At 49.8% G+C, this 22,777-nt stretch overlaps 1 protein-coding gene across 2 annotated transcripts in view; it reads right to left on the reverse strand.

Moving 5' to 3' along the window:
* Positions 1–840: 840 nt before the first annotated feature.
* Positions 841–22,777, reverse strand: part of LOC138582426 (transmembrane protein 198-like) — a 144,794-nt gene continuing 122,857 nt past the window's right edge. For both annotated transcript variants that reach the window (XM_069653710.1, XM_069653709.1), the window contains exons 4-5: positions 22,497–22,645; positions 841–12,381 (exon numbers count right to left, since the gene is read on the reverse strand). In XM_069653710.1, the coding sequence (XP_069509811.1) occupies positions 12,232–12,381; positions 22,497–22,645 (299 nt within the window). In that variant the 3' untranslated portion in view covers positions 841–12,231. The remainder of the gene's footprint in view (positions 12,382–22,496; positions 22,646–22,777) is intronic.

The following is a 22,777-nucleotide window of genomic DNA, read 5'->3' on the forward strand; positions in this document are numbered from 1 at the left end:
ATGGTGGCGAGGGTCCAGTGCCGGGAGGTGTGGATGATGAGGCAGGGCGCTACTATGCTAATGGTGGCGAGGGTCCAGTGCCGCGAGGTGTGAATGATGAGGCAGGGCGCTACTATGCCAATGGTGGCGAGGGTCCAGTGCCGGGAGGCGTGGGTGATGAGGCAGGGCGCTACTATGCCAATGGTGGCGAGGGTCCAGTGCCGCGAGGTGTGAATGATGAGGCAGGGCGCTACTATGCCAATGGTGGCGAGGGTCCAGTGCCAGGAGGCGCGGGTGATGAGGCAGGGCGCTACTATGCCAATGGTGGCGAGGGTCCAGTGCCGGGAGGTGTGGATGATGAGGCAGGGCGCTACTATGCTAATGGTGGCGAGGGTCCAGTGCCGCGAGGTGTGAATGATGAGGCAGGGCGCTACTATGCCAATGGTGGCGAGGGTCCAGTGCCGGGAGGCGTGGGTGATGAGGCAGGGCGCTACTATGCCAATGGTGGCGAGGGTCCAGTGCCGCGAGGTGTGAATGATGAGGCAGGGCGCTACTATGCCAATGGTGGCGAGGGTCCAGTGCCGGGAGGCGCGGGTGATGAGGAATTAAAGAAGGCGATCGAAGTGATGCAGCACAGAAGTGCCTGAATAACCTGCTCTCTTGGGAGCTGGAGAAACTTCATGTCCAGAGTAACGGGGATTACTATTCATAATCAAGGCATTTCCAAATAACACCATTTTAGAGGTGTGCACAATTTGAAAATGAGTGCATGCAAATGGCCACGAGAGGAGCAGACCAATGGCATGAGTATGCTTGTGGATATGCCCTGCTTTCAAAAACATACAGGATCATGGTCAGCGATTTCATTAACATAATCTGATAAAATACTTTATTTTGTTAACAAATAAAACACATAAAGAACTGCTAGGCCTTCCAGTATGAATGGAAGGAGCGGTGCTCTTGTGCCCTCACAATAATAACAAATAACACTATTTAGTACCATCAATAGTACCACTCTGCCCCCACCAGAGGAAAGGGGTGTGTGACTAGGGCACACAGTGGTCATTGATCTGCTACAGCACCCGAGAGGACGTTGGGGAACGAGGAAGTTGGGGATTTAGGGGGTCCTTCAGAGTGATCCATCATTTCAGGGGAAGGTGTTCCTGCCCCCAAAGAATAATTGCCAAGCCTCACTCATTCACTACGTCACAGGCCTCACTCGCGCCAGAGGAGCCTCACTCATTGCCAACAGCTGCCTTCACACTCCTGAAGTTATTCGTCATTGCCACATTACTGGCCCCAAACACCTCAATGTAGTCTCACTCATTCGCCCCTCATTGCCCTCAGACTATTCAGTGTTGTCTTGCTGGTGAGTGGGTACATTTGCTAAAGCCTTCGCTAGAGTAATTCCCCCAGACAGCAATCTTGCGCACGCCCCCCGTCACAATAATCTTGAAAACCTGGTGCTATTGGGGAGGGGGATCTGCTCCGTTGGATGTTGGGGCATCCCGGGGGTTGGCAGAGGTTGATGGGCGGAGGTTGGCAGAGGTTGATGGTTTCATAATCCAGACTCTAGAACAGAGAATCCTCCTTCACCTTCTGGCCTCTGGGAGCACAGAAGATCCCCCAGATCAAAGGAGCCGCTGGGAACATGTCCATGTTTCGCCTCAAGACTGGTGCCTCTCCTCAGACGCACATTAACACAGTACAGAGGATGTTAATCTGTGGAGTTTAGGGTCCGAGAGATGGAAGGTGGAATTGTGTGATTTCTCTTTATGAGTATCTCCACGCCTCTTACTCCAGACTGTTGGTCCCCAGAATGGGGCATTACTTTAGAATGTAAGACCCTGGAAGCCTGGCCAGAGGTCCAGCATTCCTTATGCAGGCACCCATCGGACGTTTCTGGAGAGATGTACTCTGCTTCAGGGCCGTCCCACTTCAAGCTTCTTCTGGTTTCTTATTCGGCGTGGGGCGGATCTTTCCCCCCCTCTGGCCCGCCGGCCAGTGGTATGCAGTTTCACCAACTTCATTTCCCAAAAGTGCAATGAAACGCTTGCCAAAGATTTTGCAACAAAATTACTTTTAAAAACCTTTCAATAAATTAATTTGTAAACATATGACCCGTCTCTGTTTACCCACGCCGCAAAAAGAACTTTCAGAAAGGAAAAGAGACGGTCTTTTTCTACCACGGCTCCTTTCTTGAAGGAAATTGTCTGTCTTTCCCAATAGAGCGGAATGTCCTTCGCTGAAGCCACTTCTTTAAGCTTCTGATCGACTTTTGATTTCAAAAAAAGTAGCAAAGCACTCCCAAAACACGACACTATAACTATTTCACAGAATAATTATGTTGGGCAGGAAAAATATGCTAATCGTTGGTAAAAAAATAAATAAAAAAAAGGCCTCATATCTTTGATGACGAGGTACTACTATCTTGAGGCGGGGGCTGGGAGGGGTGCGGGCAGGGGAATGATGTGTTCGAGCGAGGGGGATAAGGTAGGTGTAAGAAGCAGGGAGTGGAGTTAGGAGAGGGTGCAGGGAGAGAAACTGCTGGGGCGGGGGCAGATGGAAGAAGAAAGAAACAAGAGAAGAGGAGTTTCAAAGAGCGAAAAGCTGCTGATTAAAGGGGTTTCGGGGAGCAAAGTGGATACAGGATGCCACTAATTTATTAGTTCCTTGGGAAACGTAGGTTTTATTTTCATTCTTTTGCAACACTATATTTTGGAAAAAGTGGAAAACAAACAAGTGTACTTGAATTTTGTTAAAAATGAAGAATTTTGGTGGCATTTCATGGTTTCTAATTTTATGCACAGAGCTAAAACTCAAATGGCTCCCGCACTTCGTGGCTCAGTGCAAGTATGGTGCTGCCGTAAGAAAGTGGCAGTAAAGCCGTTATCACCTTTCTTTTGGTGGTAACAGAATTACTGCCACATTTACAGCATCGTCAATCTACGACTTTGGCCTTGGAGGTAAATCCTCCACTTTAACACCAACATTTGCAGAATTACCAGTGCAGAATTACCGCACTCAGTAAATCCGCTAAAATCCTCATGGAGTACCAAGGACTCCATAAATGGAGTCTAGCACCTCCATACCACCACGAGGAATCCTGTCGTAAGTCCCCTAGGGGCAGAGGGCCAGTAGCGGTAATTGATTTTAGCGGTAATTCAGTGGCTTTACCATTGGATTACCGTCCAACTCAGAACGAGGCCACTCATCCTTAAATGGTCCTGAGCCGCAATGTACACAGGTCTGAGCCGGACCTGCACAGTTTGTGTCTCACATGCTCCAGAACCCAGCATCAGTTGTCAGGTTGCGCCCTCAGTGACTCTTCCCTCAATTCGGGCCCTCAAGGACGGCCTTCACTGTTACGTAGGAGGGATTCCTCTTCATGGATCTGTTGCCTCTCAAGGAGTTTGTGGTGAGCAACACAGGGTGCGTAAAACTTTCTTACACTCCACATGGTGATTGTTTTTTCCAGACTTTCACCGGTGATGGTTACTGCGGCCGCCAGGCCAAGCAGCGTGCCAAACCTGGCCTTAATGCGTGTTTTCAAGCCTTACTCGAGAGATTCCGTAGACTGTGGCTTGAGTTTAGCGCTCCAAACAGTGTGGCAAAGCCGGTCCTGTGCTTGTCGCCAGACTGCCTCCCAATGCCCCAGCTGGAAAGTTTGCCAAGCCCCATGAGGACTTTTGAGTACGGGCGCAATCTTTCGCCTCATTGGCAGCCACCTCTGTCATGTCCTCTGAGGTTCCATCCATGGGTTCCTGTGCCTACGCGGTGCTAGGAGCCCCTTCCAAGCATGGGCCTGATGCCTGTTACGGCTTCTCATCTCCCCCTTCAGTTAGTGGCCATTAGGTTACACAACTGGACAAAACCCAAAACCAAGGAAGCTTTCTTGCAGCCCGTCCCTCCCTGCCTTGGTGTCACCAGCTCTTGAGATACAAGGCTCCTGCTTTAAAGCATCAGAAGCACAGGAGAGAGAAGCAGGGCAACACAGTCACACGACAGGCACAACCAGGAAAAGCCTCCCCCGGTGTCGGACTTCCCACCTCATGTCTAGGTGGTCAAAATGTATCCCGGCATGCTGCAGGAATGACAGCTTCCCAAGAAAGGCAAAGGGGCCCCTGACATGGGCTCTAAACCTCCTGGACATCATTACTGCACTTCAGTGGCTTTCTTTCTGGCTCACTTTGGTTCTCACACAAGGCATCCCCAATAGTCTTAGGTGAGGCCGTTATAGGATAGTTTAGCACGGTTCTGGTGGGCTCCAGCCTTCTCTCTGTTACTAGCAGAAGGGCTCTGAGCCAAGTTCCGAAGAATACCCTGTAGGTGACAAGCCACCCCCCAATCGTGGTCTTGCTTGTTTGCCAATAGCTATCATGGGGTCCATTGTTCCTCTTCCCACATCTGTAGCAGGCACAGACCAACTCGACACAACTCCCTTATGTATCTGTGTTGTCATAGGTTACCCAGCATCTGAGGTCACGGATATGTATGACCATCTCTAAGGCATGTCAAGCCTTCTGCACCTAGGCTGGACACTGAACTCTGTAAGCCATTGGTTCTCATAGCTCTGGTTAATGCTACTCGGTCCCCTTATCTGCACAGGAGGGAGCCTTGGTTTTGCAGACCTGGCAATTACTTTTCATTTGATAGCTGCTGCAGTCTAACGCTGATCTGGACACCAGTCAAGAGCCCGAACCCAAGGAATATAATTAAGGTTGGTCTAAATCCACATTGTTCCAGGTTTTACTTTAGAACACGTTAGCGTGGATGGATATAAAACCAGGGGTCCCCATTCTGAACGAATCAGGGATCCTGATCTGGTCTTAAAAACGTGAGTATCCACCTTTAACAAGTGTGCTGAATGTGACCACACATTTTTCTGGCCTTTCGACCAATCGGAAACTAGACTCATAAGACGGTCAACACAGAAGAGACCCTGGGTCTCACTGTTCAACCACCAGCAAAGCCCTACATTGTACCCGTTGGGGAAGCACTGCAAGGCGATGGACCACGACGACAGAAAAGATTTACTCGAACGGCTCCCTCCATATTTGGTTGAGAATGCGGATACAGTGCTAGCAGGGTGCAATAACCGCATGTGGCAAGGTGATGTCAACAAGTAACAGCAAAACAAGTTCTCACTGGCGAATCATGAGGGATCACAGTGCCCTGCTGGGGAGCGCCATCAACCATGACAATACCTCTTAGAGGGATCTGAACTGTGTGGTTGGAGTACAGCGCCAGGTTTTTAAAAATGTATTTTCCATTTTTAAAGCGCTCACACAGCCCAGGGGCATCAAGGCGCTGTTACAGAATTGTTTGTTGTCTTAGTTGCATATAACGTGCTTAAATACCCAGAGGTTTCTAAGCGCGGACCTGGGATTGAACCTGTGTTGCTTCGTGTCATCTTGCTTCCACGGTGCGCACGTTAACACTGAGCTATCCTCCCGGGGAAGTCCTCTTACCTCGATCATGGTAAGGCCCTGGAAAGGCTGTTTCACAGCAAAAAGCTGTTTGGTGCTGAGAAGAGTTGTTAGACAAGCACAGAACTGATGCCAGCACTAGCTAGTCAATGGGCACTCCCCTTCCAAGCCTCCAACACAATCCTTTTACCATCTCCAGTCAGGCCAAGTTAAACTCCTGGCAGAATGTGGCTTTTTCTGGCTACCAGGCCAGACATCTGAGATTAAACAGGCCCTTCAGGGTGAAGCACAAACAGGGTAAGAGTTTGCTCTGCTCAAGCAGCACCATTTCTAATAAGAAAAATGGACTGCATGGCCCCTGCCACCCCACTTTATCCGGACACACGGCTTGTTTGTCACAGGAAGTGGGAGAGGAGGGTGAATTTGTGAATGTTGACCTGCATGCATGGTTGAACATCACACAGGACCCTCATCGCCCCTCCAGCCATCGGCCATTGTCTGCAAAACTGATGGTGAAGATCTAGAACATCCTGGATTTTGGAGCCATAGAAAAGTACCATTTGTTCAACAGGTTTAGTGTGTTTTCAATAAGGAAAGGAAAACAGAGCACTCCCTAAGAGCGGGCTTTACAGGGCATAGCAGTGGTGGAAAGGCAGATAATGATACAGGTAGTGGCGGCGAGAACACATATTAGTATTTACATACACGCGGAACAGCACAAACAAAATAAATAATTCATAATAGATGCATATTTTATAATATCAAAACATACAGTTCAACAAAGAGTGAGAATAACAGAGGAAACTAGGTGATCAATGCGGGTGGGAATGAGGTGGGTTCAGGCGGGGTCACCGTCCAGGGAGAGGAAAGCAGCGAGAGTGGATTTTTTTTTTATCAGCAGATGAAATTCCAAAGATGAGGGGCAATGAGTGAAAAATAAAGGAACTGAGAGATGTGATGGAGTGAGGGACAGCAAGAGTCAATAGGGTGCTGGAGCGTATGGTTAGAGAGGAGGAGTAAAGGGTGAGTACGTTAGACAGATAGAGGGCCAGAGGCCAGGGATATAAGTGGAGGGAACCAGGGAAAGGACGATTAGCTGGGTGTCCTCGGAAAAGAGGTGATAGCGGCCACTCAATGAGAGGAGTTTGCCAAGTATGGAGTTGTGGAGGGTGAAAAGTAGTGGGCCAAGAATAGGGATAGGGTGGGTTTGTGTGCGTGCGTGCATATGTGCAGATGGAGAAGGTGTGGTCAGTAAGGTAGGACACGATCAAAGCAAGTGCACAGTCTTGGATACTGAGGTTTGATAGAGTAAGAAGTAAACATAACAATGTCAAAGGCCATCGAGAGGTCCAGCAGAATGCGGACAGAGTAGTCTGGAGTTGTAGGCCATGATAAGAAAGTGGAAGGCATGGACCACTGCTGTGTCAGTGGAATGATGGCTGTGGAACCCAGAATGGCGGAGGTAACGGAGATCGTCAGCTCCAAGGTAGATGGTGATCCAGTTAAAGAGCACAAGTTCAATGTCTTCGGAGCAGGAGCAGTGAATAAGGGAGACTAGGTGATAATTGGCAAGGTTATCAGGGTGGGCCAAGTGCTTCTCTGGGATTGGTAGTACAGTGGCAGTCTTGAATGAGGCCGGGGGATCCCAGTATGGATGGAGAGCGTGAACCCTAAGGAGAGCTGGTAATAGGCACCAGGGCCTTGACAGTTTGTTCACAAGATGGATTTCTCCTTCAGATGCAGAAGAATGGGTGTGCGTTTGTCAGTGGAGATGGGGAAAAGAGAGAGAGGAGAGAGTGGGGATGGTGAAGGGAAGCGAAAAGGGGGTGAGGTGGAGGGAAGAGGAAGGCGGTAAAGGTGTCTCCCTTGGAAGAGAAGTAGAGGGAAAAGTCATTGCCAAAGAAAATGAGATCGATCAAGGGCAGGGCCAGCATGGCCCGGAAGGTAGTGGAGAATTTAGGGGATGGGGAGATCATAGAAAGGAGATCTGGTTGGTGAAGCCTTTGGCCTTAGCTTTGCCCAAGGCACTAGCCGGCGCTAAAAGGGCAGAAGTGAAGGAGAGCAATCTTAACGGCTACTCCTCAGATGAAGATGCGTGTTGGCATTGAGACCACACATCCTATGGGAAGACCTGGGCATGGGCAAGGGCTAGCAGGGATGAAGGTGTGCTCAGGTGGTGGTATTCAGAGGGAGAACGGAAGGTGGGTTGAGTGGAAGTCAGCTAAGGCTTCACTAATAGAGGAGGCATGTCCTGGGGAAAGGCTAATGAGAGTGAACTGGCATCAGCAAGGCAGGGGAAAAGCATCAAGAAAGGCCAATCGAGAGGATGAAAGAGGTGAGTAGATGACAGGAAGATGGGGTCAAGGGAGTGGCCAAGGACATGAGTTAGTTCAGTCATAGGGGGCTGTTGGGGAGAAATCCATCAGCATTGAGTCAAAATCAAGTTAAAGGTTGCAGGAGATTTTAGCAAGGTTGAAGTTCTCAAAGAGGCCATAGGGACATCTGTGGGGAGGGAAGAAGGAGGTAAAAGGGTGAGGAGCCCTTCAGAAAAGGAGCATGATAATGGGATGAGAGCAAGGAGTTGAGCAATATATTTAAAGGAGAGGTGGTGAAAGTCAGGAGGAAGAAGGGTGTGGAATGGGCTGGCCGTACTGATCATAAGTCCAGACCCTCCATCGCAGCACAAAGACACAAAGACAAGGTAGCAGTGTCAATAGAAAGGGTTACAGGTGTGACTGCTTCATGGCTGGTTAACCACATCTCGGTGATGGGCATGGCAGCGAGGGCCTGGCAGCGAATTGAATGTTATGAGTGTCAAAGTGGTTAGTGCAGAAGGAAGTCTTTTTGAAACAGATTGTGCATTCTGGAAGCCCAGATTGAGAGTAGTAGAGGGGAAGGAAGAGGAAGGAAGAGAGAGAGGCTCCAAGGGGTAGATTAGATAGGAGCAAGAGGATAAGCCAGGGGGCCTTTTGTGGCTAGTGCACTGTACGAAGATGGGAAAAGGAGAGCAGTGGATAGAGGGAGGAGCAGGGCTGCTGTAACACTGGGATAAGCATGCAATCCCCAGGAGAATAAGGGGACGGAGTAGGAAGAGGAGTGTGAAGGCACATGAAGAGAGTCTGAACGGCGTGTGTGAGTTGCAAGGATGCGATGAGTAGGCATGGATAATACTGCTGGGGCTCGAGGGTGGTCATGAGGTGTTTAATGGGACGAGGGGAGGTGAACGAATAGCAGATTGTTGAGGTGGGTCAGGAGTAAGGTGAAGCGAGTGATTAGGTCAATGGGAGCTACAGATGCAAGAAGGAAAGAAGTGATGGTTCTAGTGAGGTGCCATTAGTGGTCAACAGTGAATATTGATGACCTCATTATACCACCAACCGCCTTAGATTGAAATGCCTTCAGAGGCAGTGAAAGTGAACATGGAAATGATGAACAAGTGCATCAGACTAATAGCTTATTCTGCAGGAAGTCTTCCCCGCTGATGCTCATGAAGAACAGTGCAATGGAGTGGCTCACGGTGCTTCAATGCGCCTCTGATCATGGCCGTGTGTGGTTAGCTGCATGCGTCAGTGCCTTTTTGCCAGCTATTACAGAAGGTTGGAGGTAGCAGGGGTTGTGGCCATGGAGTTTGCCTACTGCTAACACGACCAAACAGGAGTTGCCTTTGACCGTTGACTCGTCTGATGTTTAGATAGTGGCTGGGTCCAAATGGGTCAGGAAGGAGGGCAGTCGTGAGGGCAACTCTTCCGGAGGAGCATTCATTGCGGCACTGCCCTCAGCTTCTGTTTTGCTTCACAGTGGAGAAGGCTTGAGTGTTACATATCTTGCATATCTTACTCAACCTCTTCCAGTCCATTCCAGGTGAGCAATTCAAGAAGATCACTGTGCAGCAGATCCTATCCCTGACACAGGGGACTGGCTATGATGTGCAATAGATCTGAAAGCCACCTATCAGGTCACTGCTAAGATGCCTGTCAGGGAACAAGCATTGCCATTACAAGGTGCTTTATTTTGAAATCTTTTTTACAGCACCCTTAGATTTTTATCAAAGCAATGGCCTAATATGTTCATCATATGTATGCCTTGATGGCTGTTTGATTAATGAAAACTGTTGGAAGCAAGCAACTGCGTCATTATGATCTCTTCTAGCGCATCCACCACAGTCGGTTCTTTCAGGGAATTCCCTCAAGCCCACTTTGTCTGAAAAGCAAATAATTCCATTCATATGCCTGGGCTTTTCTGCCAGAAGAGCGTCTGGCTTCCCTAGGGTTCATCTCTTCTTTCTGACAGACTTTCACCCTATTTTCTCTGATTCCAGAGGGCCTCCTGTCATATGCGAGCCTGTGTGTCCGGGCACACCAGTAACAAGTTACTCACCATGGTGACTCGTGTACCATTTGGCCATGTTCCAATGCACGATCCCCTCAATCTTTCATTTGTTCAGGTGTTCTTAAAGAGAGTGCAAATGAGAGGTGAGTATTGCCGGTGGCGGATGCCGCACCTCAAACCACTCTTCGATCTTCTCATGTTTGCAAGAAATGCTCTGTTCTTGCTAAACCAAGAGTCTGAAGGCAAGAGTCCCACAGCAAGTAACGTGTACCTTTCCTAAGTCATTACCGATCTTGAGGTGGCCCTTCCTCAAGGTCCAAAATGCCTTCAAAACTAAGGGGCAGCTTTTTTAAACTGGAAGAATCAACTCTGAACCGCTACTGTATTTCGATCCTTTGAGTTTGTCCAGCATCCAGTTTGACACCACAGTCAGAGGTAGGACATTATAACTGAACATGGGCTGGCTGGTGATGCTTTGATCGGATAAGGAATTCAGCTTCGGAAGCCCAGAGGATCACCATCTGCTGATTTTATTGGAACCAGACATTTTTCATCCATGGTAATATGTTGTTCTGATAATCTTGGATGGTAGTGCTGGACCATGAGGACTTCCCATAGGGATTAAACTGAGTGCCATTTATCTAAGCTTGAAATGTACCTTTGTGTTTATCCTGAAGATGAAAAAGGGGGCTATGATATATTGAATAAGTGGGTGGATAAAAAGATCCCTGTATGACGCCTCAATCTTCCACTGAGAGTTCAGATTTGAAGTCCCCCATACCAACCAACCAGACTCTTTCTCAAGGACGTAGCCACAACATTTCAGTGTTGTTACTTGGATCCCGCCACTCGATGATGCCAGGCTCACCAGACATTCACTATCGACAGTACTAAACACAGCAAATGGGTGCAAGGAAATCTGTGATTTAGACTGCCCCATATACACTTCTCGGGCGTCATCCTAGAGGTTTGTGACCATGTGTACCATGACCAGTACCCAGATTGAAGATGTTGGAGGTGGTTGTTCTGCAAACAACCGTTAATTTGGTAGCACATTACAAACTCCAGCATTTTCCCAACTATTGGAAAATGAGTCCACCTTTTGTAGGGTCACCCAGATTAAAAGTTGTTGAAGGTTTCTTTTGTATGGAATGGGCTCATTTGTACTTGTTTTAAGATTAGCAGGGCTATCAACTCCCCAAGTAAGACGAAGTCATGGTGTATGCAGCATCTGGCTCATAACAAAACGTACAGACTGAGAATGATACAGACTGAGATGGGGTCTCATTCACTTCAAAGGAGTCTCACTCATTCCCCCATAACTGACCGCATACTTTTTAAAATAGCCTTTCCCTGCATCATTGGCTCCACACATTTCAACTGAGTCCCCGCATTTTCACACCACTGGCATCATACGCTGTAAAGTGCTTGCTACCACTTTCCTGTTTTAAAGGAACCTCGCACCTCAATCTGTGGTTTCATCCAAGCCAAAAAAGTCAAACTCATTCCTTACAACACTCGGTTTGAACACTTCAACAGAGCCTCATTAATTGAGAGCTAAAGAGCCTAAAGCAAATGGCCTCATGGACTTCCATTGAGCTTCATAGTTCACCCTGGTTTCCTCTGGGTGGGTAGCATGAGGCAGAAAGGGGTGCTCTCTATTCACTCCATAGTATTCCCCCTCATCCAGGCAAGAGTGCTCAGTAAATGCAAGACCTTCTCAGCCAGCCTCTCCTTCCACCCCAGTTATGGCTTTTGCATCTTTACTAAGGCATTGAGAAGCATGTCATTGTTCTAAGGAGTAGGTGTCAGATGGCTTTGGAGTACCCTGTCCCCGAGTCGGGCACCAAAAGGGACAGATCCAGGGTGTCTCGGTACTCTCCAGTAATCCCACCGTTCCCATGGCTTCATTTAGATACATCAGGCCTTCAGCAGCCCCCCCCCCCAGATGGTTTGGACTATGACTCCCAGGATTCCTCATGGTTGACTATTCTGCCTAGGGCTGATGGGAGATGTAAACCAAATCATCTGCAAAGCAGCCAGTGGTTATTGACATCAGCCCCATACAGTAATCCCCTCTTCCTCCTCATTCCCTGAAATCAGCCACAGGCTGTCAACGTGGAGCCTCATGGTTGCTTAACTGCTCTTATCTTCAAAAAGTTCAACAGTCAAGCACCCCTTAGCGCCACCATCCAGCACCATGGACAAGTGCACAGGGTCAAAGATGCGTCGTTAAGGCACAAGTGAAACAAGAGTGGCCGGTAAGGCTAGTGCTGGTGAGGCCCCCAATGTTCCGGCAGTGGAGAGGGGCCAGTGCTGCCGCAGTCTTGCTTCTCCTCCATGTCCTGGGCACTTCCGCCACGGGCTGGGTGAACTTGCATGCCCCCATTGCATTGTCACATTGGCACCACAGGCATGTCGGCTGTCGGGTGTCGATCTCTCACTCACACCCGTGGCATGGGCACGCTAGTGGTAAGGGGCATGAGCCACTCCCTCACACTCGCACCACAGGCGTAGTAGTCGTCAGGGGTACGGTAGAGCCGCAGTCATAGTCCATGTCCACCAGGGTCTGCATGTGTGTGCTCAAGCTGCTCAGGGAGGTGCCTGTCCCGGTCTGCCGGTCACGCAAACTCTGGAGGTAGCTCTGGAAAGAAGTAAACAGAGAGAGAGGGTCTGTAGTGTACATTTAATCATGTGATTCAGACATTTTGCCACCACAGAGAGCGCTGAACCTAAAACTCAGCCAGATAAAAATAAACGTGGCAGAGTTGCCCTATATTTGCAGAATGTAGCATTGCAGCAAGTCCTATAATTTGCTCCATGTACTAATCGGGCAAAGGGAAGAGGGGCTTTTTTTTATGCTCACCCCATTGCCCACACAATTCCTGCATTTGCAAAGGGACTTTCAGTGCAAGCCCCACCTCTGAGTAACAGGAATCATACTATGCACAAAATATGCATTAGGAAGAGGACATCAGAGGTGCAGCTCAGCACACGGTGCAAGCAGTCATCACTGGACTACTTGCCCTGCCTTACTGATAAGCGCCGGCCCTATGCTTGATGAGGGATCCTGCGAGTTGCAGGCAAGGATGGAATGCACAGTTCTCACTCGCATATGGTTGCAACTTTGATATTCCAGTTTACAATCGGAAGGCGAATTGCAACTCCGTTTCTTACGCAGGCAGAGCACGGGGACCTGTCATTCGTTGCATTTGCAAAGAGGGCATGCACACTCTTTGCAGACAGGCTGCATCAGAAAATAAGTGTCCGAAGCCATTTCTCTCTTAATGTAGCATATGCGGCAGTCTGCTGGTACCCACACGGCAGTTTGTGAAACAGCCACAGAACCGTGGGCGCGGCATTATAATGTAACATTCTGGGGGCAGTGTGAAACTCGAATGGTAACTTTCCAGGGAACGTGTGCAACTGTCTTAGTAATATGTAGGTGGAACATAACATTCCCAGGGTAATTTTCAATGCAAAATGATGTGCATGACAACGTGCTTAACTGAGGCATTAGGAAACCGATATAGCACGGTGACACTGACATGACAATCATTTCTGAGGCAAGGTCAAACTGGCATAGACCATCTTATGGGAGGAATGGGAAACGTCTTTGGTCATTATCTGGGTAAAAATGTAAACTGACATGGCCATGTTTCTTGGGGCACTGTGAATATGGAATGGCCATTTTCAGGGGGAAATACCATTGCATCACAATCTGTTTAATAGAGGTAAAGTGGAACTTGCATGACAATTTCTTGGAGTCAATTTTAAAATGGCCTGGCCAATAATCTATGGGAAATGAGAAACTGGCACTGCAATTGTACTGAAGGTAATGTGAAATTGATAAAATGGCATACTTTGTGGGTGAAATTGTTACTGATGATTTTTCAGGGTGCATGGTGAAGCATGGAAATGTGCTTAAAGGGCGGAATTGAAAACTGAGATAGCACTAACTGGCACTGCACTGTGTTGAGGCAAAGCGACATTTTGTTGCAACAAGGAGACACTGGCATCGTGTCTATCAGGAGTGAATGTGAAACTGAAACATCATCTTTCTGGGGGCAATTGGAAACTTGCATTGGTGCTGCTCTAGTGGTAAACTGTCAGCATGATATTGTGATTAACTTGGGTAATATCTGCACATGAAGCTGAACGTTGGCACATTTGTGGGCACCAATGCACAATTCAGCAGCATTCCTGGCAGATAGCACATTAAACCTGGGCGCTGTTGAGCAGCCAAGCAATATGGCTGCCTAGCTAGCGAGCTCCGTTCTTGCCCATCAGAACCAGCTTGATATCGGCGCTAATCCTCATCTTCCCCTATCACTACTGCCACGATTCTGCTGCAGACGCTTTCCGCTCCTGGTGCCTGAAATCTGGGGTGAAATCGGAGTCGGAATCCGGAGTTCCGAGCACTTGGGCCGGCGGCGGCATCCGGCCTCCCTGCGGGACCGTTCCCGCCCGCTCCAGCGTCGACCGCCGGGCCGCTGCCACGCCCGGGGCATCGTCATCGGCTGACTGCCTGCGGCCCCCTGGCTCCGGTTGAACCCTCTCATCCGTGAAACCCGCCGGCCCCGGCCGTGTGCGTGTGGCTGGCCTGCTCGGCGCGGCTGCCCTGACGGCTGCCGGCCTGGTGGAGTGCCGGCTCGATTCGGCGGCCGTGGACTGGGCTGGGGCCCCGGCGCCCGCTCGCGTGCAGTCGCGTGCAGTCGCGGCCCCCCCGGGCTGGGAGATCGGGGGCTGCCTGAGCTGGATTGAGAGGCGGCGGAATATTCGTTTGTGAGCCTGAGAACCCGCCGTCCACACAGCGACATATCTGGCCTGTGGCGGCCGCGGCGGTGAACGTGACTGGCCCCCCTTACCCCACCGAGGAGCGAGCTACGCTGCCCCCCCCCCCGGGACGCACCTGTGCCGGACTCCTGCACATCCCTCGGCGGTGTGGACTGCAACATTAACCCCTGGCCGACCGCGGCGCCACTGCCTCGTTGGCCCCAGCCCTGCGTCGAGGAACATACGGGTCTAGCCACCCTAAAGGCTATAAGGTGGGTGCTGGCGACCGCTCTACGCCCTGCTGGGGGTTCTCCATCTACCCCGCTACTAGCTGCGCCCACGGTGCTTGTGGCCCCCCGCGATACACCCGCTCTGCCTTATTGTCCTATCACTTCCATGGCCACCTGGAGGCGCCGTGTCTGAATTGACTCCACATACTCAAGTGCTGGCTACAAGGGGCTGCGGATTGGGGAAGGCATCCCAATATTTAAACGCACGTAGCTGAGAACAGTTTCACCCGTTCAGCCCTGTGGGGACACCCTGCCTGTGGGCCCGGGCACACTCCTAGCGACACAAGCTGCACAAGGCTCGCCCGCCCTCCCCCGGCTCTCTCCACCTGCGGCGTTTGTGGCCGTGACGGGGCCTCGGCGTGGTCCAGCACAGTGCGGGGCGACCCAAGCCCCCTCCACCATCTATATTGTCGTGCTGGTCCTGACTCTTCCCCAGGAGAATGTCTAACAGATCGCGGGCCACCAGCAAAGCCGGGGCTATGGACAAGTTCGCTAGAGCGACACCCAGGGGTGACCAGGCATCAGCTTCTACAACCCAGGAGGAGGGCGACCTTCTGCCGGACCCCCCGCAGCCAGACTTGGCCACTATGATGGAATCCATGGCTAAAAACTTTGCAGCATTTCATGAAAAACTAGACGATATTAACGCAAATGTGGCATCATTAAGGGCTAAGCTTGACCAGCACGGGACTAGGATTACGGAAGTAGAGCAGAGGACTAGCTCCACTGAAGATAACGTGCATGTTCTGCAAAACACAGTGTCAGAGCTCGTCCGAGACATGAAACAGGTCAAATCAAAATGCGATGACCTTGAATCGAGGTCGCGGGGAAATAACATTCGCATAATTGGGGTCCCCGAAACTGCACTCAAAGGGCGAATGGAAATAGCGGTGGAAAAACTCATCAGAGATCTCCTGGATGACCCCGAGCTCTCGCCATTCTTCACGGTCGAAAGAGCTCACCGCTCCCTGGCACCTCGACCGCGGCCAGGGGACTTCCCCAGACCTATCATAGCAAAACTGCTCAGCTACAAAGACAGGGATCATATACTCCGCCTGGCCAGGGAGAAGGGGGAATTAAGGATGGATGCACAAGTAATCAGGATCTTCCCCGACTTTTCAGTGGGTGTGCAAATGGAGAGACGCAGATTCACTGGGGTGAAGAAAATGCTGCGCGATAGAAAGATTGAATATGCTATGCTCTTCCCCGCACGCCTAAAATTCACCCATCGTAACAAGCTCTACTTCTTCACGGTCCCGGACGAGGCTGTAAAGTTCATCGAGGCACAGATTCCATTGGCAGAGCCACCTGAGGGCCCGATGGACGACGACTAGATCTGGTCGCTGTCCTCTCCTTATAAGTTAGTCTTGATATCCGCTAACACATGCATCCTTGTCCTGTAACCTCATTTATGTGAGCCGTATTTTCGATTATGTTGTTTATTCAAGATTCGTATCAATACTGGTGGGCAGAACGGCAGCGGTGGCCCCCACTGCAGCTGCAATTCCTGTAGAATTTAAATGTTTGTGTCTTCGCCCCGGTTGGGCTGTTTCTCATGCACTGCCAAGTTGGGGATGGCATTCAATAGTTCACTTTTGGGGTGGGTACTCACACACTGCTAGTTGGAACAGGGCGGTGGGGGTGGGGGGTTGGAAAGTTGGGGTAGGCTTCACTCAAAATGGCACGGGGGTCGGGGCGGGCTACACACGATGGCGGCGAGCCAGCATGGCAGCACTCATGGCATATATCAAGGGCAGGGCCTTTCCATGGGATGACCCGTAGGCTGCCTACATGACGATTAAAATGATGACATGGAATATACGTGGTCTGACAAATTTCACGAAAGCACGTAGGATCGCAGCCTACGCACAACGACACGGGGTCAAGGTCCTCCTACTACAAGAAACACATGCCCTTAAACACCTATCATCGAACATTGCACAAACCTGGGGTCCCAACAGATATTTCACCCAATACTCCACCCAAGCTAGAGGGGTCCTGACTCTCATTCACAAGTCTATCCACTTTACTCTCCACTCATCGCATATTGACGCAGAAGGCAGATATGTAATCCTGCATTGCACCCTGGCCCACGAGGAATGCTTACTGGTCAACATATATGCGCCCAACATCGACTCTCTCGAGTTCTTTGATGGAGTGGCGGCCATACTCATGAGATACATAGACGTCCCCATAATATGGGGCGGAGACATGAACCTAACACTGGACAGTTTACTAGACAGGACGACGACTAGTCGCAGACCCACACCACGAGCGACCAAACGTCTCCTCCTACATATGGATTCTCTCAATTTACACGATGTATGGAGGACGCTTCACCCCCACGACAGAGACTATACTTTCTATTCCACTGTGCATGACAGCTCCTCGAGAATAGACATGTTTCTACTCTCTGGCAGGCTGGTTGGGAAGGTCGCAGATGCCACGATACTTGCACGCACGCTATCTGATCATTCCCCTGTACTCCTACAGATTCAACTCGGTAACGCAGTGCCGCCAAGACCCCACTGGCGCTTCAAATCCACCGCCCTATCAGACATCGTCTTTAAAGCTGAGATCCTAGCCGATATAACTACATTCTTTGAAAACAACAATACAACCGACACACCCGTAGGTATTAGATGGGAGGCGTTTAAGGTTTATATCAGGGGGATGTGCATCTCCAGAGAAGCTGGGGTCCTGAAGGCTATAAGGCAGGCCTTAACCAACTCGGAAACCAAACTTAAAGCACTTGAACAGGACTACCTGACCACCCAGTCCCCGACGACCCTAGCTGCAATCAGATCAGAGTTGGAAAAGTTTGAGTCACACGCTATGAGGGAGGTACAATACCACACACGCCCTGTCGCGGCCCGTAAATATGGGGAGGGGGATAGACCGGGTAGAACCCTGGCCAGGCTAGTGCGTGCTGAGACTGGTGGGACCCGCATCGACAGCATCATAGATGACAGTGGAGTGAGGCACTGGTCAGATCAGTCCATACTAGACACTTTCACTAGCTTCTACGCCAATCTGTACAGTCCCCAACCAGAACACTCTGCCCAAGACCTAGACGACCTCCTTGAAAGCATCCCTATGACTCTTATCTCCCAAGACACCCAAGAAATATTAGACGCCCCATTCACCCTGGAGGAGATAGTTCAGGTGATATCGGCCCTCCCCAAAAACAAGGCGCCTGGCCCGGACGGGCTCACTTCTGAGTTCTACCAGGAGCATGTGGCGATACTAGCGCCTGTGCTACACGGGGTCTGGGCCGAATCGCTTAGTAAGAATTGTCTCCCCCCCTCCCTTAGAGAAGCTCTAATAACTGTCCTCCCCAAACCTGGTAAACCCCCAGACGAATGTGGGTCTTACAGACCCCTATCCCTTATTAATACCGACACGAAAATCTTTGCCAAGATAATAGCTAACAGGTTTCTCCCCTTCATGTCCCACATGATCCATGAAGACCAGTGCGGCTTCATCCCGTGCAGATCCACATCGCTGAACATCCGTCGCCTATTCAACGTGATGTCCAGAATTGACCCAGGCGCGGACGCAGTGGCGGTAACGTTGGATGCCCAAAAGGCTTTTGATATGGTCTCCTGGCAATATCTGTGGGCAGTGCTGGAGAAAATGGGCGTGGGTCCAAAAATGACCTCTTACATAAAACTGCTATACACGGACCCACGAGCTAGAGTTCTCGTAAACTCGGTTCCCTCCTCTCCCTTTACGCTACACAGAGGCACTCGCCAGGGATGCCCATTCTCTCCCCTCCTTTTTGCGTTCGCCATAGAACCCATGGCTGATCATATACGGGCTCGGCACAGCGGGAAAGGCATACGACTAAAAGAGGCACCAGAGATCATCTCTCTATATGCAGACGACGTGCTCCTGTATGTCAGGAATCCGTCCACATATTTGGACCCGATCATCCGTGATATCACTAAGATAGGTACGTTCTCAGGTTTCACAATCAACTACTCTAAGTCCGAAATGTTCCCTCTTACTGTGGCAACCCAACGACCGTCTTGTGAGTACCCTCTACGCTGGTCCCCGGGTGGGGTTAGGTATCTCGGGGTACAAATGTCACTAACCAAGGCCTCCCTACTGACAGATAACTATGAGGCAGCGGCCCACCTAGTCTTCTCCAAGTTCTCCAAATGGCGCAACCTGCCTCTATCACTAGCGGGCAGACTCTCTCTGATAAAGATGGTAGTGGTGCCCAAACTCCTGTATGTCTTTGCTAACGTGCCGATCTGGCCTGGGACCCAATACTTCAAAAAACTCCACTCGGAGTGCGCACAATTTCTCTGGTTCCCAGGCTCGGTCCGCAAGAAGTGGCAACACATGACGCTGCCCTACGACAAAGGGGGTTTCACAGCCCCAGACCTTCGCCTGTACTGGAATGCGGCACAGGCCCACCATGCCTCCCATTGGTACACGCTCCAGAACCCGCCCATACACGTAAAACTTGAGAAACTAGCGGGAGGTGGAACTAATATTATGTCCCTGCTACTGAACCGGGCATTCCAGACAGATGCTCATGCGGACCCGGTGGCCGCTACACTTAGGGCCTGGAGGAGCATCCTCGGCTCTGACCAGGAACAGTCCCCAAACTACAAGTGGCTTCCCCTGTGGCAGTTCCCCGGACTCCCCCCCACACATGATCCAAATCTCATACGCTGCTGGGAAAACCTGGGATACCGTGCTCTTACTGACCTCTTCCCCGATGGTGTTTTTATCACCCCCCAAACATGGCGCCCTGACCACTCCAATTCTCCACTCGAAATGCTGCAGTATTATAGGATTAGAGCTGCAGTGCGCTCGATGTGGCCCTCATTCCCTATTGAGCCCCCAGACTCTCCTGAAATACATTATATAGCAAACTCCGGAGGTGCCAAGAGCATAATTTCTAATTTGTACAAGATGCAACTGAATGACACTGCGGGCAACTCCCTTAAACCGCGCGAGGCCTGGGCTAGGGAACTCGGAGTTGAAATCACAGACGAGCTCTGGGGCATAATGTGTACACACACACGAAAGGTCTCCCTAAGCGCCAGATTCCGCTGCATACAATTTAAGCTACTTAATAGGCTCTATTACACACCGTATAGAGTGGCGTCATTCACAGGCACCCAGACCCCTGTGTGCCCCAAATGCAAATCCTGTGAGGCAGACCATGTACACATGTTCTGGGCTTGCCCCGCCCTCAACACATTCTGGACGGCCGTGACAGAGGCCCTCTCCGAAATAGTTGGTTCCCCGGTAACTATGGAGCCACTCGCCATACTATTTGGTATATGGGAGGGTGAGAATGTAAGGAAAATGGCAAAATTTGTAAATGTAAGTATTATGGTGGCCAAAAGATGCATTTTGCAATGTTGGAAGCGCCACAATCCTCCCACTTTTGCGATGTGGCTGAAAGCCCTTACCTGGACACAAATGTGCGAAGAGGAATACATTGGTTCTTACCTCCGACATCTCGACCCAAAAACGTCTGGTCGGAATTCTGTAGCTACTTAAATGGTAGAGATGAGGTGGAACTGACCTCACCTCCCCCACCAGGACAGCCCGACGTGCTACGGGCGATCTAGCTTCTCCTATTGGTTTTATGCTTCCCCTCTGGGACTCTCAGAGCCTCCCCTGCGATATCAGTTGCTATCAGTTTGTGATGTAGAACCTGATCATGATGTGGTGCCGAATGTTCGGCTGTGTTGTCAGCCCATTGCTATGTACTTTGAACTGTGCCTGTCTTGACCTTTGTGCCAATAAATAAAAGTTTAAAAAAAAAAAAATAAAAAAAAAAGATAGCACATTAAACCTAATAATAGCAGCTCCATCCACATTTGAATGACACTTGATGCAATGTCTCGGGAGGATAGCTATGGGGCAACGTGCTCGCCTTGGAAGCAAGACGACATGGAGCAACACAGGTTTGAGCCCCGGGTCCGCACTTAGAAACCTCTGGGTATTAAGCGCATTAGAAATAACCTTTCATATCATGTACAGCAACCTCAATTTTTTGCCAGTAGCCTTGCACATAAAGGCTTTTTTGTTTTTATTTTATTTTTATAATTTATTGCATATGGTTACTTTTGTGACATTTTACACTCAATTATACACAAATGAAAATACAAACTATAGATCACAATACAAATACACCATTATATGAAAACCCACTCACATTATAGATCATTTAAACAAATAAAATTACTCTTCTATTCCGTTTATATAAACCTTAAAAAGATTTCATTTCTGAGTCGGGAGAGGTCATCTGAACATTACCAATTGCCAAACATGAAATGCCGCTGCCGTGATCACAATGACTCGGCCCCAAGTAGTGTGCTCCATAGCTGGTCTGAAGAAGCAGGTGCAAGTCTACTATATGCTTTCACATAAGCCTCAGCCAGCGCCTCACACTGGGTGAGGACATGTCGTGCAGTTTCCACACGTTTAGCACACAGCCCACATAGTCTTTCCTCGTGAGGGATACCTACCCATGCCTCTGTATTGTATTTCCCCAAAATGGGATAGTTTCCAAACAACTAGAAAGAATACATCCACATAAAGCTGGTAGGTGGACTTTCAACAAATACGCTTTTGGACGCACTTACGAGGAAGCTCGATGGGAACACAATTCATACTTCCGCAGGCCTGATAACAGGCCACCGCTTGGCCCGCCTCATACCCCATAGACTTCTCTTGGACCTTGGTGAGAGTGAAGTCCAGCCAGGATTCCGGTCTACTGAATACCCCAGTGTAGCTTTGAAAGCATTTCTGATTGCATTTAATGTGCTGGTCAATCTGAGTCAAGTTTGTTAAATAGCTCGTGACTAATTATATTTAGTGTATTACCTGACACAGCACTTAAGACGGGTGTCATTATACCTCTGGGCACAATGTTTCACACTGCTTTAGTTCAGCGTAGCACATCATTTATGATAGGCATACAATTTATGTTTGACATTCTCCCAAGACGGATTGTGGCAAATTATATCAGGTACTTATTCATGACTTGGCACAAACACTTCCCTGCTGTGCATTAAATGTCAGTTGCACACGACCAAGCAAATGATTTGTTGCAGCTCAGAAACGCTCTTGGAGACTACCTACCGCACACCGGAAATATTGCACTATCACATGTGCTCCTCTTCTGAACTTCTTATGAATCCATTGAAATCAATCTAGCGCCGTGATACCTCCGGGTCCGGGCGCTATCAACAAATTCAATAAATTGGTCTTTTATACAATTTCGTTGGGGAAATTGTACTGTAAAATGGACCATTTGGCAGCATAATTTAAAAACCTAGAGGGGCAACCCCACCAACCTTCTTGGGACTGCTGTCGCTACCCCCTCCTGCTACTTTCTTGCATCCTGTGCATCTCCCTGCCTATACAGCATCCTTTTCAGCCCTTCCCTTTATCCCCCTCACCCCGTTACCCAATCGTTATCCAACCCCATGCTCCCCCCGTCACTCATGCCCTGGGCCACCTCCGTCCACTGGTCTATTATTCCCCTCCGCCTCTCTACTTCCCTTTATCCGTCTCCTCCCTTGTTCATTATGCATTCCTTCCTTTTCTCCCTGTCCCTATTTTGACCCTCTCCATGTCTGTCCCTCTGTCATCTTCCTCCCATGTTGTGCCACTCATTTCCAAGCTCCATGTGTCCATCCCACCCTCGCTAACTCACCGGCGCCAGTATGTCCCCAGTGTATCTCTTCACAGGGTTCCCCTTACGCCTGTAAGTCCCCTCCTGTGATGTGATGCTCTGCCGTTTCTTGGCCTCTTTCTGACGGATTCGCAACAACTGAAGTCTCTTCTGTCGACGGTTGAGGATCACTGGAAGTAAAAAAGAACAGCGACAGCACATGAGCGGGCTCAGAGAACAGGTCTAAGTGAGCACAAACAGGCTAGAGCAGGCAACGAACGGGTGTGAGCAGACACAAAGCATATAAGGGCGGCCATTACGGG

Source organism: Ambystoma mexicanum, chromosome 3q (assembly GCF_040938575.1).
Source record: "Ambystoma mexicanum isolate Mex_15411 chromosome 3q, UKY_AmexF1_1, whole genome shotgun sequence".
NCBI lineage: Eukaryota > Metazoa > Chordata > Amphibia > Caudata > Ambystomatidae > Ambystoma > Ambystoma mexicanum.